The sequence below is a fragment of the Salvia hispanica genome, chromosome 6 (genome assembly GCF_023119035.1).
Source record: "Salvia hispanica cultivar TCC Black 2014 chromosome 6, UniMelb_Shisp_WGS_1.0, whole genome shotgun sequence".
NCBI classification, from domain to species: domain Eukaryota; kingdom Viridiplantae; phylum Streptophyta; class Magnoliopsida; order Lamiales; family Lamiaceae; genus Salvia; species Salvia hispanica.
Genome location: NC_062970.1, coordinates 9,584,076 through 9,599,792, shown reverse-complemented (window position 1 = coordinate 9,599,792; position 15,717 = coordinate 9,584,076). Strand labels below are relative to the sequence as shown.

The window sequence follows — 15,717 nt, the reverse complement described above, 5'->3', positions numbered from 1 at the left end:
ACATAATTCATGATCTTACACCTTTTTTTTTTTTTTATCTGAGTTCTTATCTAAGAAACAAATATTCACAATTTACCATTCATTCACTTAATTATTTGTGGGTTTCATTTTATAAAAATATAAAAATATACCCGTAATTAAATAAAAATATGAAAAATGAAAAACAAGACAAAGAAAATCGCAAAAAAGGCAAAAAGAGCTCTTAATTGCAGAAATCCTGCAAATAAAGGCAACGATTCTAAAACAGGAGTGAACATGTGTATGAAGATAGATTTGCAAGAAAGCACACACTCAAGAATTGTAATGAAAGTAAAATTTGGTAAACGCAAGATTAGGCTAATTAATAAATTCTTTATAAGTAGAAATCCTAGCTAACAAATTGGAGTATTCCTACACCCTTTAGAATCCTCACAAACAGAAAACACAAGTAAATCGCTAACAATCCAATCCCTAAGGATTTGTCAAGCTGCATATTGCGCTTAGGCAATATCACAAGCGCCCATAGCAATCCTCCCATCAAGAATCCCACCGTTTCATATACATCCGAATCACTCGGCACATCATACCCTTCGGGATAAACCTTCAACGACGCTAACACCAACGACAACCCCAGCCCCACCAGCGTGTTGAAGAGGGGCCCGGCATAGCACCCGGATATCGCCACCTGCGCCCCGTCCGCGCCCCCCTTCAGCGCCATCGCCAAATTCGAGATCAAGTCGCCTAGCGAGTTCCCCCACGCTAGGACCGTGACTCCTAGTATCGCAGGGTTTATGCCCAAAATGTTTCCGAAGGCAACCAGCAACGACACGAGCTCTTGCACTATAATGTATGTCCACGTCACGCTCATCAAGAAGCACCCGACCAGCCACGGCAGCACCCACCTCTTGGGCGGCCCCGCCCCCTTCGTCAAGGCCAGCGACGCTGCGCCAAGGACTATCCCCACGACGACAGATGCTATTAGCAGAGCGAAACTCTGCTTGATGCATAGCACTCCGATTAGCATTGGCGCCAGCGTCGCTGACGCCACGGCGAACGGCTTCGACCAATTCTCGCCCCTGACGTCCGGGATCGTCAGCCTTCTCGGCAGCGAAACCGGCAATTCCACAACATACACAAACATACCGATGCAGCGACGACACCAAGATTCGTCCCTAACAGAAACCGAAACCGAAACAGACGATTTATCATTCTCATCAACATGATTTAGCAAAGGCACCTCCACGTCATCCAAAACCTGGCCGTTAACAGCCTCCTTCCGCCGCAGAAACTGCATAACGGAGACGAGGGCGATGTAGAGAAAGTAAACAGAGAAGAAACAGAGGGAAAACCAGAAATTAATCCTCCCGAAGATGTTGATCGCGATGACGCAGCAGAGGACGAAGAGGAAAAAGAGCACGTCCCTGACGAAGCTGGCCCGGTCTACCTTCACCCCCCGCGACGAGACGGCGATGCTGACGACGCCGACGACGAAGCAGGAGATGAAGAAGGCGCCGCCGAGGACGCTGCTGAGGCCGACGTCGGCGTCTCCCGAGCGCGTGAAGGCGATCACGCTCGAGAAGACGTCGTTGGCGCCGTTCCCCAGCGGGAGGAGCGTGGTCCCGGCGATCGTCGGGGAGAGCCTCAGCACGCGCGAGAGGCTCTCCACGGAGGGGCAGAAGTACTCCGCCGTCGTGTTGCCGAGGACGTAGAACAGCACCGACATCCACAGCAACAGACACAAATACCCAACCGCGGGAGAATCTCCGCAGACGCAGTAGAAAATCTCGAGGTAGTTCAAGTAGCCGTTGCTGCAGCCGCTGCTGGACCTCACGAAGGCGCATTTCGCTTTATAATCGGAGATTTCACGAACGCCGCTGCAATCGCCGGCCGCATCGTACAGCCAGTTATCCGACTGCTGCGCAGGAGGAGTTGAAGACGTGGCGACGATGAATATGGAGACGAGCAGAGAGAAGCACAAGCTGACACAGAGAGAAAGCGCCTTGTTTCGAAAAAAATCCATTCAGAATAAAAAAGGAATCAAGAGAAAAGTGTGATGATAAATTGAATTAGTTCATAACATAGCTAGGCAGACGACAAGGGTAGTGTGTATCTGAGGTAGGAATGTTTGGTCCGAGCTTGTGGTTGGGACAAAGTTAATTAGGCAATCTCTTGGGAATTGTGATTATTGATATTGGGGGTTTTCTTAATTCTATATTACTTCAATCGGATACAGTCACGGCTATCGACAACGACGCTTCACACTTTTTCAAACCAAAACTTTAATAATCTACTAATTTGCATTTGCTTGTGAATGCATCAAAGAATAACCTAACACTGGTAGTACATAATTATGAAATTATTAATTGGAGTAATGCAATTATTGTAGAGATGCTAGTTTGTGCCCATATTTGTTTGGGGGAAGGATAAGGTAAGAATCGGGCACCACCAGCGCAGTGAAGGAAGGAGTTTGTTTGACTAGATAAGGTTAGAAGGAAAGGAATTGTACAACAAATGAGATGAAGTTTAAGTTACCCCTCGTGAACAGGATGCTGATTGCTCGGTGCAAACTTGTTTGGAATCATTCGCGTTAAAATGATTACGAATCTTCAGGAAAAACTACTAACGTTTATTAACTCTATTTTTTTTTTTTTTACAGGGGTGAGCAAAATATACGAAATTTGAAAATACAATTTCTAATGAAATTGAAATTTAAAATTCAGTTCAATTTTTTGTACGGATCGGATTGGATTTTTTAAGAGATCTTGGACGTTCGGAACGCATCGGATATTTCTAAAATCTGATCCAAAATATATTTATATGTATTATAAAAATATCTATTACAGTTATGAACATGACAAAAAATAAGAGTTTTATGTTGAACAATTCTAATGGTATTTGGGATTATATTTTTAGATTTTGGTGTTGCATTTTCAAAATTTTGGATTTTTATATTAGATTTTAGGAGTTTTATATATTTGATGCGATTTCAAATTTTTTGGATCCTGATTTTAGATTTTCTACCAATTCGAATGAGATTGGATTAATTTTCGAGTGAACTGCACACATGGTAACCGGACAATATAACATGTATATTTGAGGCACTTCATGAAAATAAATTTTAAGAGAGTTATTAAAACAAGAAAGAAATAAAATTGAGAAAATATAGATAGGAGAGGAGAAATCATAAATAAATTGGAAGAGTGAGTAGAAAAAAGAGAGGAAAGATATAAATCATAAAAGAATAAGAAATAGAGAGAATGTGATAAAAAGAAAAGAAAAGAAAAGATCAATAGTGACCTTGAGGCAAGAAAGGGAAAAATAGGAAAGCAAAAGAATGAGAAACGTAGGGGTGTAGAATTGTATCGGGTAATTTCCAACCCGACCCGATATCCGACGGGGATTGGGTATTCGCTACCCGACCGAAACGAGAAATGGGACGGGATCGGGTATTCATATTTTGGATTTTGCGGGTTACCTGTTAGTACCGAGAATTACCCGATTGTTTGTTTTTATATAAGGTATATTAGCATTTTATAATTCATCTTTTTCCGTCTATTAATTAAGGTTAAGTTTTTTAACATTTTTTTTATTATCTTATTCTCTCACGTCTGTACCGATTGTCCTTCCACCCGCATCCGCCGTCGGCGACGTCTCCACCGGCCAGCTTGTGCTAGTTCAGGAAGTCATGACTCATGAATGTTTTATTTTGTGTTTTTCTATTGTATTTCCTGTTTTCCTTCATTCCCATAACTCCATTCTATTTAATTTCCTTATCTTTTTTTCTTTTACTGTTACTTGCTGCTCTAGTACACATCTTGGATTGATTCTTAATTCTTGTATATATTTTTTAATTTCTGTATTAATTTCAAAGTTATTGGGAAAGAATTCTGCTTTGGGAAGTAAAAGCTACATATATATTCTTGATTCTTAGATTGTGAATTTTTGATTCTTGATTCTTAATTCCACAATTTTCCACCAGCGGCAGCCTCCTCCTTACAACAAAAATAAGATTGGAAAAAAAAACCATGGTCGGGTCGGGTACCCTCAATGTCGGGTGCGGGATACCCGAGTTGGATATCGGGTTATACCTGACACAGTGCGGGATGGGTATCAGGACTATCATTATGGTCGAAATCGGATGCGGGTACCTGCGGGTACCCGTTTCGACACCCCTAGAGAAAAATACCACAAATAAAATTATTTTTTTTCCACGAATTTTTTCAAATAGGCATCCTATATTGTCCAGATATGATTTTTACTGTTCACTCTTCATTTTTTTATAAAACTTCGGATTTTCGGATCGGACCAAATAGGGAAAAAATCCGATCCGAAATTCGAATAATTTCCTCTCCTTGAGTCAAGTTGGACTTCATAAAAAATAAATTGATTGACAAAAAATGCGCAGACTAGGACCACAAAATAATTGGGACGAGGTAAGTGAGATGCGTCTTATGTACAAATACATTGCAAGAAATAATAGTGGTGATCATGATAAAATAAAAGTATATTCTCGCAAATTTTGGACTACAGAAACACCAAGTACTAAGAATCTGATGGTCAGATGAACTCGTGTTACCTGCGACAGAACTAGAAATACGAATTAGCTATGTTTAAATTTAATAAAAATTATTAATATTAAAATATTCATTTATACTCTATGCGTCCAATAAAAATATGCGCACTCTCCATTTTCATATGTCCCATAAAAATATGGACATTTCCATTTATAGAAAATTATCCCAATATATTACTCATATACATCAAGTTATTTACTACTCCATCCTTCCCATAAAAATTGTCCCACTTTGACCGACACGAGTTTTAAAAAATGTAATGAAAAGTGAGTTGAAAAAATTAGTGGAATGTGGGTCATACTTTTATATATTAATTTTATAATAAAATGTGAGTAGAAATGAGTTAGTGGAATATAAGGTCCACTACCAAAAAGGGAAAAATTAAATGAGACAAATTTTGTGGGACAGACGGAAATGGAAAAATGGGACAATCTTTGTGGGATGGAGGGAGTATAACTTATACCACCATCAAAACACTAATAATAATGGAGGTTTCTTGTTCCATATCATATGTCTATATTTTTATGAATCGAAGTGAGTAAGATATATCATTCGATTTACTGTTTCGTTGGTTTCTAAATTAAACAAACCAAAAAATAAAGAGCGAACTACAACAATGGTTCCTAGACTATGGGTTTATCTCGCCCATAGTCCCTGGACTTTAAAAATATCGCCAGACATCCCTGGACTAAGGATTTATCTCATCATTTTTCAAATCCCTTTAGATTTTGGAGGGTTTCAATTTGGTCTTTTTACACTTTTAACATTTTAAATCTGATATTATTTCTAAAAATATGATATTATTTCAAAATTATCATTGTTCTTCCATTTTGTCATCCTTCACTTTGTTTCTTTATTTCAATATTAGATTTAATTTTATAAAATGAAATTTTAAATTTCGATTTTTAAATATCAATAAATTTTTTTAATTAAAACTATTAATTCATGGACACTATAAATATTGATTAAAACTATTAATTTTTGTTATTTAATATAATATTCAGCTGAATTGAAGAAGTACAGAAAAATAATATTAATCATGAAGGAAAAATAAGAGCTATTCTATTTAGCATTCATTCGGTTGTTATAATTGCTTGTGATTGTATATTATTAAGTTGACTAAAAATTTGATCCTACTAAAAATTTTATATAGGAGTATTTTTGTTGAAATTTTCTAGTAAATTTTGATTGTTTTCAAATTAATAAACGAAAATTATATCAGTCTTACATTAGATGCATATTTATTTCAGAATAAATCGTGTTATATGATCTATTTATGATTAAAGCTATTAAATATTGATTAAAACTAAGGCATTGTTATACCTTATTGATTAAATATTAGACAATATTATCAAATATTTATTATGACTATTAATTTTTGTTATTTAATAATTTTTACAATTAAAATTTTTTATTGATATTTAAAAATTGAAATTTAAAATTAGATTTTGTAAAATTAAATCTAATATTGAAATAAAGAAACAAAGAATGATAATTTTGAAATAATATCAAATTTAGTACATAACTGAAATAATATCAGATTTAAAATGTTAAACGTGTAAAAAGACCAAGTTGCCCAAACCCCCCAAAAGGGTATTTTCGACCAAAACAGTGGAAAAAGAACATTTTCAAGATAAATCCTTATTCCAGGAATGTCAGGGATGTCTGACAATATTTTTAAAGTCCAGGGACTATGAGCGAGATAAATCTATAATCCAGGGACTATTTTTATAGTTCAATCAAAAAAAAATATGAAGTAAAAAACTAAATATTTTATTTGGAAAAGTAATCAAGTAGTAAAAAGTTTAAGTTAAAAGACGTATTATAATAAAAAAATATCTATAAAAAGAAGTAAGTATTAGAATCAAAATTAATTTACTTGTTGTAATTTTGAGTTTTTCTTTAAATTTGATTTTTTGTTTTTAAAAATAATGCAAATAACTAAATCAGAGAAATTGATGAGCAGATCGATGGAGATTGTGTGCAAACTAATTACAATGTTGTATCTGAAATATTCAATATATAAAATTTTGAATTAATGTTAATGAGATTAAAATTATAGTGAGTGGAAACTTTATATTCTTTTATATTAAAATTTGGACGATTTGGTGACAAGTGTCCCACTTAGGGGTGGGTCGGTACTGTATACCGCACCGAGAACGGCATACCGCATACCTTATTGAAAATTGCGGTATGACAAAATATCATACCGATACCATATCGAATTTTCGGTATACCGAATTTTCAGTATAGCGAAAATTCGATATAAATCATATGATTAATTTTTTTATACCATTACCTTATGATTATTGCGATATGTCGTACTTTTACGATACAATAAGGTATACCGTAACACCCCTATGCAAAAAAAAAAATCTATCTTATATACAAAATAGAGTATATAAAAGTAGGATTTTCGAAGACTTTTTCTTTTTAATTTAATTTTTTATATATAAATATAGAGTTTTATTAAGTATATTGTAATATAGTATTCCTTTTGGAGACGGAAGTAGTATGTAATATTTTAACATGCACCGATTTTTCTGTATGCACTGAGGATTCGGTATACCACGGTATAGGAAAATTTTTACTGTTATCGTATCGTAAAACTAATATTTTCGATATTGTAAGTGTGGTATTTCGGTATATTTCCCTATCTCTAGTCCCACTCTTAATTACAAAAAATGAAAATAAAATAGGATGGAAAAAGAGTAAATTAAAGAACAGAGCGAAATTGAAAAAAAGAATGTGGGTATCATTATTTAAACTTGTACATGTTTTATTATCATAATATTCAATAAAAATAGCCTAATATATAGTATAATAAAGGTTAAGGCCCAATAGAATATCAGTACTACTATATGAACCGAAGCCCATCCATAATCATCTTCTTCCTCAAAATTATGGCGGTGCTACTTCTTAACTGTGAATATTTTGGATTTGGTACCGGAGCGCCGAAGCGGAGGGCAACAATGGGTAGGGGGCTCCTGGATCGGCCAAGCCCCTACTTGAGCAGTGGCTTGGCCGCTGATACGTCCCATCCCTGCATGTGACGAACTTGTGTTTTAAAATAAAGGTTATATTTGTTCCATGAAAACGTGAAGCTAACCGGAAAAATAATTTCTAAAATAATGATTTTTAACAATGTTACCATCTTGTATTGGAAAATAAGATTTAAGTTTTATATTTGAACAAAACACTAAAATTAAAATATAATAATTAATTTATTATACAAGTACTTAAAGGGTACATATTATCTTCCAAATGGATTAATACTAACTATTATTATTATTATTATGATAACTTCAATATATTTAATGTATGATTTTTTGTTTAAAATAATTGTTGTGACAGAATAGAACAATTGTGTAATCGAGATAAACAGAAACGTAAAGAGACACAGAATTTACGTGGTTCACTAACGTTGTGTTGATTACGTCCACGGGCAGGAAACAGAGAACATATGTTATTCAGATCGTTTTCAGATTACAGAGTTGCGTGCCCCTACTGCTATATAAATAGACACACAGACGACGGACTAGGCCTAATAATCTAGCGGTAAACTATACAGATTCAAGACATACTAACAAGTCTAGAGCCTTTGCCCTACCGGTAAGGAGCTTATACATTATTGTATGACGTACCTGAAGGAACTGGCAGCGGAAGCGCTCACTCAAATCAATTACATAATAATTCTGATCTATTTAGCAGATTATTTAGACAAATTCTATTCGCGTAATTATCACATGTATCATGCTCATAACTCAAATAAAACATGCTTTAAATTAATTGAAACTTAAAACATGTTGTTCTGCGGTTAAGCCATTATACCTTGATGATTCTCCAAATCCTGGATCGGCCAAGCCCCTACTTGAGCAGTGGCTTGGCCGCTGATACGTCCCATCCCTGCATGTGACGAACTTGTGTTTTAAAATAAAGGTTATATTTGTTCCATGAAAACGTGAAGCTAACCGGAAAAATAATTTCTAAAATAATGATTTTTAACAATGTTACCATCTTGTATTGGAAAATAAGATTTAAGTTTTATATTTGAACAAAACACTAAAATTAAAATATAATAATTAATTTATTATACAAGTACTTAAAGGGTACATATTATCTTCCAAATGGATTAATACTAACTATTATTATTATTATTATGATAACTTCAATATATTTAATGTATGATTTTTTGTTTAAAATAATTGTTGTGACAGAATAGAACAATTGTGTAATCGAGATAAACAGAAACGTAAAGAGACACAGAATTTACGTGGTTCACTAACGTTGTGTTGATTACGTCCACGGGCAGGAAACAGAGAACATATGTTATTCAGATCGTTTTCAGATTACAGAGTTGCGTGCCCCTACTGCTATATAAATAGACACACAGACGACGGACTAGGCCTAATAATCTAGCGGTAAACTATACAGATTCAAGACATACTAACAAGTCTAGAGCCTTTGCCCTACCGGTAAGGAGCTTATACATTATTGTATGACGTACCTGAAGGAACTGGCAGCGGAAGCGCTCACTCAAATCAATTACATAATAATTCTGATCTATTTAGCAGATTATTTAGACAAATTCTATTCGCGTAATTATCACATGTATCATGCTCATAACTCAAATAAAACATGCTTTAAATTAATTGAAACTTAAAACATGTTGTTCTGCGGTTAAGCCATTATACCTTGATGATTCTCCAAAGAATCGAAGATAGCTAGCGTCTTCTCCACGTGAAGATCTTTAGTACAAAACCACGGATCTTTTGTCTGGTTCCCGGACTGTAAGCTGATATCAGGATGAGTTGATCTCACCAGTATACTAGGACTTAAATAAAGAAGACGGAAAACCAATCCCTCGAAGAAGAGGAAAAATCGTCCTCTTACTAGAAAGAGAGAGGGACGAAATTTTTAGTAAAAACAAGTGTGTTTTCTGTCTCCTTTATTCTCCTATATATAAGAAGTCACATATTGGGCCCAGACAGGGATCTATGGAAGGCTTTGGATACGAGCTCCTCCAATTAGCTTTTTACTAATTAAATTAAACTCAATTTAATATAAGCTTATAATTGGAATATTACGAGCAGCCACTACAGAAATAATATTGCACTCCCCATCCAAATCCGAAATTATAAGTACTTTGAGTATCCATTACTTGATATTTATTTCCCGCGTTTAAGATAGAAACATCCATTAAATAATTATTGTCTGCTATGAACTTAATTAATTAATATCTTATTTATTCCAAGAGAGGACTCAACAAGAAAATCTTATTTATTATTCATAGAGTAATTAAACTCCAATTAGCTAGGTTCCGAATAATAAAACCTTATTTCAAGCTTCTCTTGAGGATGTTATCAAACGAGACTCACCTCGCGCACGATTCAACATAATAGCAATCCTAGCACCACTAGATATTAATCACCACTACCTAATACACCAGGCTTATTGGGTTGCAAAAAACCGCACCATTTGGTAAGTCAAAGTACTGCATAATCAATACCGTATGCTCAATGCTAACGTACATTGATTAAGAAATGATAATTTACAAGACCTCGTCTTTCGGTAGATAGCATAAAGACTGTCTCTGCATTTGTTAGATCCATTCGGTGTTATACCACACCAACGTCATCTTATTTCGGTAAGGCTTAGAAATAATCGGACTGACATTGCAACCTTTCACGATAGGTAGTCTAACTAAGCCTTTCTAGGTTGTGAAATTCTTCTTTTTCTTTGTTCAACACTGACCGTGTTACCTTAAAGTGAACGACGCCCACAGCCGGTCTACTAAAACAAAGACTTAGACTTTGTTAAGTTACTTATACATTTAAACATGTAATAAACATCCATTAAATGTAAAACATAACCACATTATGACAAAAATAATCTGTTTATTTCTTCGGAAAATAAAATAAGAGTTTTAACAGTATTCAATCACTCGAAAGGTGATTTCTAGTATACAAACTCTAACAATCTCCCACTTATACTCAAAACAGCTTTTGAGTATACAAAAAGAAATGTGCACTACGTCTAATTCTCCCACTTATACTGAAAGCGAGTTGAGGTCTCGAGCGAGTCGAACTCCCATTCCTTCTACATGGCTCTCGAACGGTTTGACCGCCAATGCCTTTGTAAAGGGATCTGTCAGGTTGTTCTCTGACGCAATCTTGACCACTTGTATGTCTCATCTCTGCACTATATCTCTAATGATATGATACTTCCTCTCTATGTGTTTGCTCGCTTTGTGAGCTCTTGGTTCCTTCAAATTTGCCACAGCACCAGAATTGTCACAATAAATGGTGATGCGCTTGGGAAGATTCGTAACCACACTTAAGTCCATAAGAAAGTTCTTGAGCGATACAGCCTCCTTTGCAGCCTCCGAAGCGGCCACATATTCGGCTTCCATGATAGAGTCTGCAATGCATTTCTGCTTTACACTCTTCCAAATCACGGCTCCACCTCCCTAAGGTAAACACATAACTAGAAGTAGATTTCCTCGGGTCTTGATCAGCTTGAAAGTCTGAATTAGTATATCCCAAAGGACATAGCTCGCCTGCTTTAGTAAACTAGAACATAGTCATTAGTCCGTTTAAGGTACTTGAGTATGTTCTTTACTGCAGTCCAATGTCCTTGGCCGGGTTTGATTGATATCTTGCTACCATGCCATGCAAAGCAAATATCCCTTGTACAAAACATAGCATACATGAGACTACCAACTGCCGAAGCTTATGGTATCCTTCTCATCTCTGCTATCTCAGATGCAGTCTTAGGACACATCTCTTGAGATAAATGGATGCCATGTCTAAAAGGTAAGAAACCTTTCTTGGCATCTTGCATGCTAAAACGACTAAGTACAGTGTCGATGTAGGGCTCTTGAGATGAGCACAACATCCTTTTCTCACGGTCCCGTAGGACCTTGATACTTAGAATGTGTCTCGCGTCTCCCATATCCTTCATCTCGAACTGGTTTGACAACCACGTTCGTACTGATGACAACATCTTTTTATTGTTTCCAATTAGAAAAATGTCATCTACATATAATACTAAGAACACCACATTCCCCTTCTCAACCTTCTTGTACACGCAACTTTCGTTAGGGCATTTTTCGAATCCAAACTTGTGAACAGTCTGATCGAAACACTGATTCCATGATCTAGATGCTTGCTTGAGGCCATAAATGGTCTTCTTAAGCTTCCAAACCATGTGCTCTTTGCCCTTGACGACATATCCCTCGGGTTGTTCCATGTAGATGGTCTCCTCAAGACTACCGTTCAAGAACGCAGTCTTAACGTCCATCTGCCACACATCCCAATCCATGTAAGCTGCTATAGACAATAGAATCCGGATCGATTTGAGCATGGCCACCGGGGAGAAGGTCTCGTCGTAATCGACACCTTCCTTTTGGGTATACCCCTTAGCCACTAGTCTTGCCTTAAAGACTTTAACTCGCCCATCGGGTCCACGTTTATGTTTGTATATCCACTTACTCCCAATGGCAGTACAGCCTTCGGGTAGGACATATAAATCGTAGACGTCTTTGTCTATCATAGATTGTAGTTCCGAATCCATTGCATTTACCCATTGGCAATGATCGACATCCGCCTGCGCCTCTGCAAAATTCCAGGGATCTAGTACATTGTTGTCCGAGGAGTGATCCATAGATTCTCCCAAACCAATGTACCTTTCGGGCTCATGAGAGACCCTCCCACTGTGGCACGACACTACAACATTAGGTGTAGAAGTTGAAGGTTTGGGAATTGGTTGTACTATAGGTACTTGTTCTTGGTTAATGGAACTTGTGACTGAAGTGAGCTCTTCAAGAGCCACCTCACTGCTGGTTTTATGATTCATAACAAAGTCTTCCTCTAAAAATGTAGTGTGAGTACTCACAATGACTTTCTTGTCTCGGAGACTATAGAATTCGTAAGCTTTCGATCCTTTGGGGTATCCTATAAACAAACATACCTCTGTCCTTGAGTCCAGCTTAGTTGGATCCTTTTCCAAAACATGAGCTGGACACCCCCATATCTTGAGATTCTCTAGATTGGGCTTGCGCCCATTCCACAACTCATATGGAGTGGCAGGAACAGATTTTGACGGTAAATTGTCTAAAATATGGCTCGCGGAAAGCAAGATATGTCCCCAAAACGAAATAGGCAGTCGTGCATAACTCATCATCAATCGGACCATGTTTAACAAGGTCCTGTTCCTTCTTTCAGCTACGCCATTCTGCTGAGGTGTGCCCGGCGCAGTCAGTTGGGATTCAATTCCCTCTACCGATAAGTAGTCCAAAAACTCGGCACTGAGGTATTCGCCTCCGCGATCAGATCGCAGGCTTTTGATACATTTTCCATGATGCGTCTCAGCATAAGCCTTAAACTCCTTGAACTTGTCAAAAGCTTCAGACTTAAAGCGCATCAAATAAACATATCCAACTTTCGAGTAATCATCAATAAAAGTGATGAAATAGCGAAAGCCGCCTCTTGCCTCGGTTGACATTGGTCCACACACATCAGTATGAACGAGTTCTAGTACTTCCTTGGCCCTATTACCTTTCACCCTAAAAGGTCTCTTAGTCATCTTGCCTTCCAAGCAGGATTCACACGTGGAAAATGATTCAGTATCTAGTCCTTTAAGAAGGTCTTGATCCACGAGAGTTTGAATCCTCCTTTGGTTGGAATGACCAAGTCTAAGGTGCCATAAGTACGTTTCGTTCATTGAACTTGAAGGTTCCTTTCTTTTCTTTGAAATTTTCGATGCATTATTGAGTTCTAATTTGCGATTATTAAATTGTGTAAATATGATTGTGTACAGATTGTTTTCCATGATACCACGACAGATATAAGAACCATATTTCTTAATAACACAACTGTCATTAAAAGAAATCGAATATCCATCAAAAACCAATTTAGAAACTGAAATTAAATTTCTTCTAAAAGAAGGTATCAACAAAACATTCTTCATAACCAAAAATCTATCACTACTAAAACGCAAATAAACGTCTCCCACTGCAACGGCCACCACTTTAGTAGCGTCGCCCAGCTGGACTTCGATCTCTTCATCATATAGCCGTCTTGTCACATGCATTAAGTCAGGATCAAAACAAATATGATCAGTAGCTCCAGTGTCTATAACCCAAGTATGAGATGAAGTCGAAGCCAAACATGACTCGACAACTAGAGCTTGGTGCATACCTGTAGCCTTGCCCTTTTTAGGGCAGTCTGGCTTCCAATGCCCCTTCTCTCCACACCTGAAACACTTTCCTGTTTGCTTCTTTCCCGACCTCCTCTTTCTCTTTCCCTTAGCTTCCTTAGGTGCGACCTGGTTCGTCACTTTCTTCTTTCCTACGCCAGGCCTAGGGCCAGAGGAACGATGTGACGAACTAACCATCGCAGCCTTAGCTTGGTTCATGAGATCCTCTGCCGACTGAAGTTCAGTCAACAACTCAGCCAAGGTGTAATTTCTCTTGTTCATCTCAAAGTTGAGCTTGAACTGCTGAAGAAAGGCTTGAGACTTGCGAGTATCCCAAACCCGAAAATTCGGGTACCCGAACCCGAAATCTAAAAAATATCATACCCAATACCCGACCCGTATGTGAATTCGGGTACCCTAATACCCGATGCGGGTACCCGAACCCAACTAATCGGGTACCCATAAACCCGGAATTATTATATTTAAAATTTATTCTTTTATATAAATTAAATTGTGATGAGAATAGAAATTATTAAAAATCACACAATACTTATACTATTTATTGACTATAATTCTATATTATATAAAATAGACCTTAGACAAATAGACACTACTTAATTTTAAAATAATTTTTTTTTGGTATAAATTAAAACATAAAAGGGATTATAAAAGAGATTAAAATAACTTTTTAAGACATTAAATGAACATGTAAATAAAATGGAGAAAGCATAACTAATTAACTATATATTTTCAAAAGATAACAAGTAAGAACATAAATAATGCAACATGAACCGAACACGAATGTAAAGAAGAGAGCAAACGGCAAAAAGAGAGCAGCAGCAGCGGCGTGAAGGAAACTTGAAAAAGTGAGGCATACGAAAAATTTATAAATCTACATGTGATTAAATAAAGTTACCCTAGATTTACCTTACGGGCCATAGGCCCTATACTAAATAAAAATATTTATCACAAATACATAATTAATCGGGTTTAATCGGGTATTAGTCGGGTACCCTAATACGGGTTTCGGGTACCCTAAACCCGAAAAATCCTAACATTAACTACCCAAACCCGTACCCGAACCCATTATTTCGGGTTTCGGGTACCCATAATCCGTCGGGTATTGGGACTGGGTCGGGAATACCCGAAACCCGCGGATTAAATTTTCAGGCCTAGTTGTACCCTCAAGCAGAGGTCAATACGCATTAAAATTTTAACATTTTTACTGGTCACAACACCGACGAATAGTCCAGAGACCGCAGCACGACATGGCCGCCAAATGTTGCCTAAGCACGACCATCAGATTTAGCATTACAGAATCTCGTTTCTACAACACACTCCCATAACAATGCTCATGCGTTGATAACAAGACCAAGCTATCTCGTAAATTCTGTTTGAACTTCTGAAACTTGTAATTTCTTAGGATTATTGTCCCCACAGCATGGGTGGCGATAATATTGGAAACTACTTTCTAGTCCATACTATTTACATATGAGAAGTCCACCTATATGAACTCGCTATTTCTTAGGATTATTGTCCCCACAGCATGGGTGGCGATAAGATTCAGAAATTAGCTTCATAAGTTGTGGACCAATCGATGGAGACCATATACAAACTTAGTTCGTAATTATCGCTTAGATATTTAAGTTATGGTTTTTCATTAATTATCCTTAGCCTTAGTGCAGATTAAAGGCTTAATTAAATTCTGTTGGTATTTAATTGACTGGATAATTAAATCTTTTATAATCTTTTAAACATCTTATTAAAGGATAATATATTAATTACTAAAGTTTAATCCATATTCATGTCTTCTATAAGATTTATCTAAAATAATTAATTATTTATATCTTTGACTGACATGAATAAATAAACTTTAAATTAATTCCTTATTAAGATTAGGAAGAGAATAATATTTTATTATTTAATGAAATCCTACATATCTATCCTTATTAGGATTCTAGATATA

General features: G+C 36.5%; 1 protein-coding gene across 2 annotated transcripts; it reads right to left on the bottom strand.

The window, feature by feature from the left end:
• Positions 1 to 331: 331 nt before the first annotated feature.
• Positions 332 to 2,175, bottom strand: LOC125192119 (cation/calcium exchanger 1). Of its 2 annotated transcripts, XM_048089581.1 has the most exons (2): positions 1,329 to 2,175; positions 332 to 1,151 (listed from the first exon to the last, which is right to left on the bottom strand). In XM_048089581.1, exons 1-2 carry the CDS (start codon positions 1,997 to 1,999, stop codon positions 368 to 370), a joined length of 1,455 nt encoding a protein of 484 aa, XP_047945538.1. In that variant the 5' UTR covers positions 2,000 to 2,175; the 3' UTR covers positions 332 to 367. The 2 variants fall into 2 exon arrangements, with proteins under 2 accessions (XP_047945538.1, XP_047945537.1); XM_048089580.1 differs by having other exon boundaries at positions 332 to 2,175.
• Positions 2,176 to 15,717: the final 13,542 nt, after the last annotated feature.

Bases quoted from the DNA above. Each gene is read 5' to 3' on its own strand.
- LOC125192119 (XM_048089580.1), bottom strand. From the start codon at position 1,999: ATGGATTTTTTTCGAAACAAGGCGCTTTCTCTCTGTGTCAGCTTGTGC.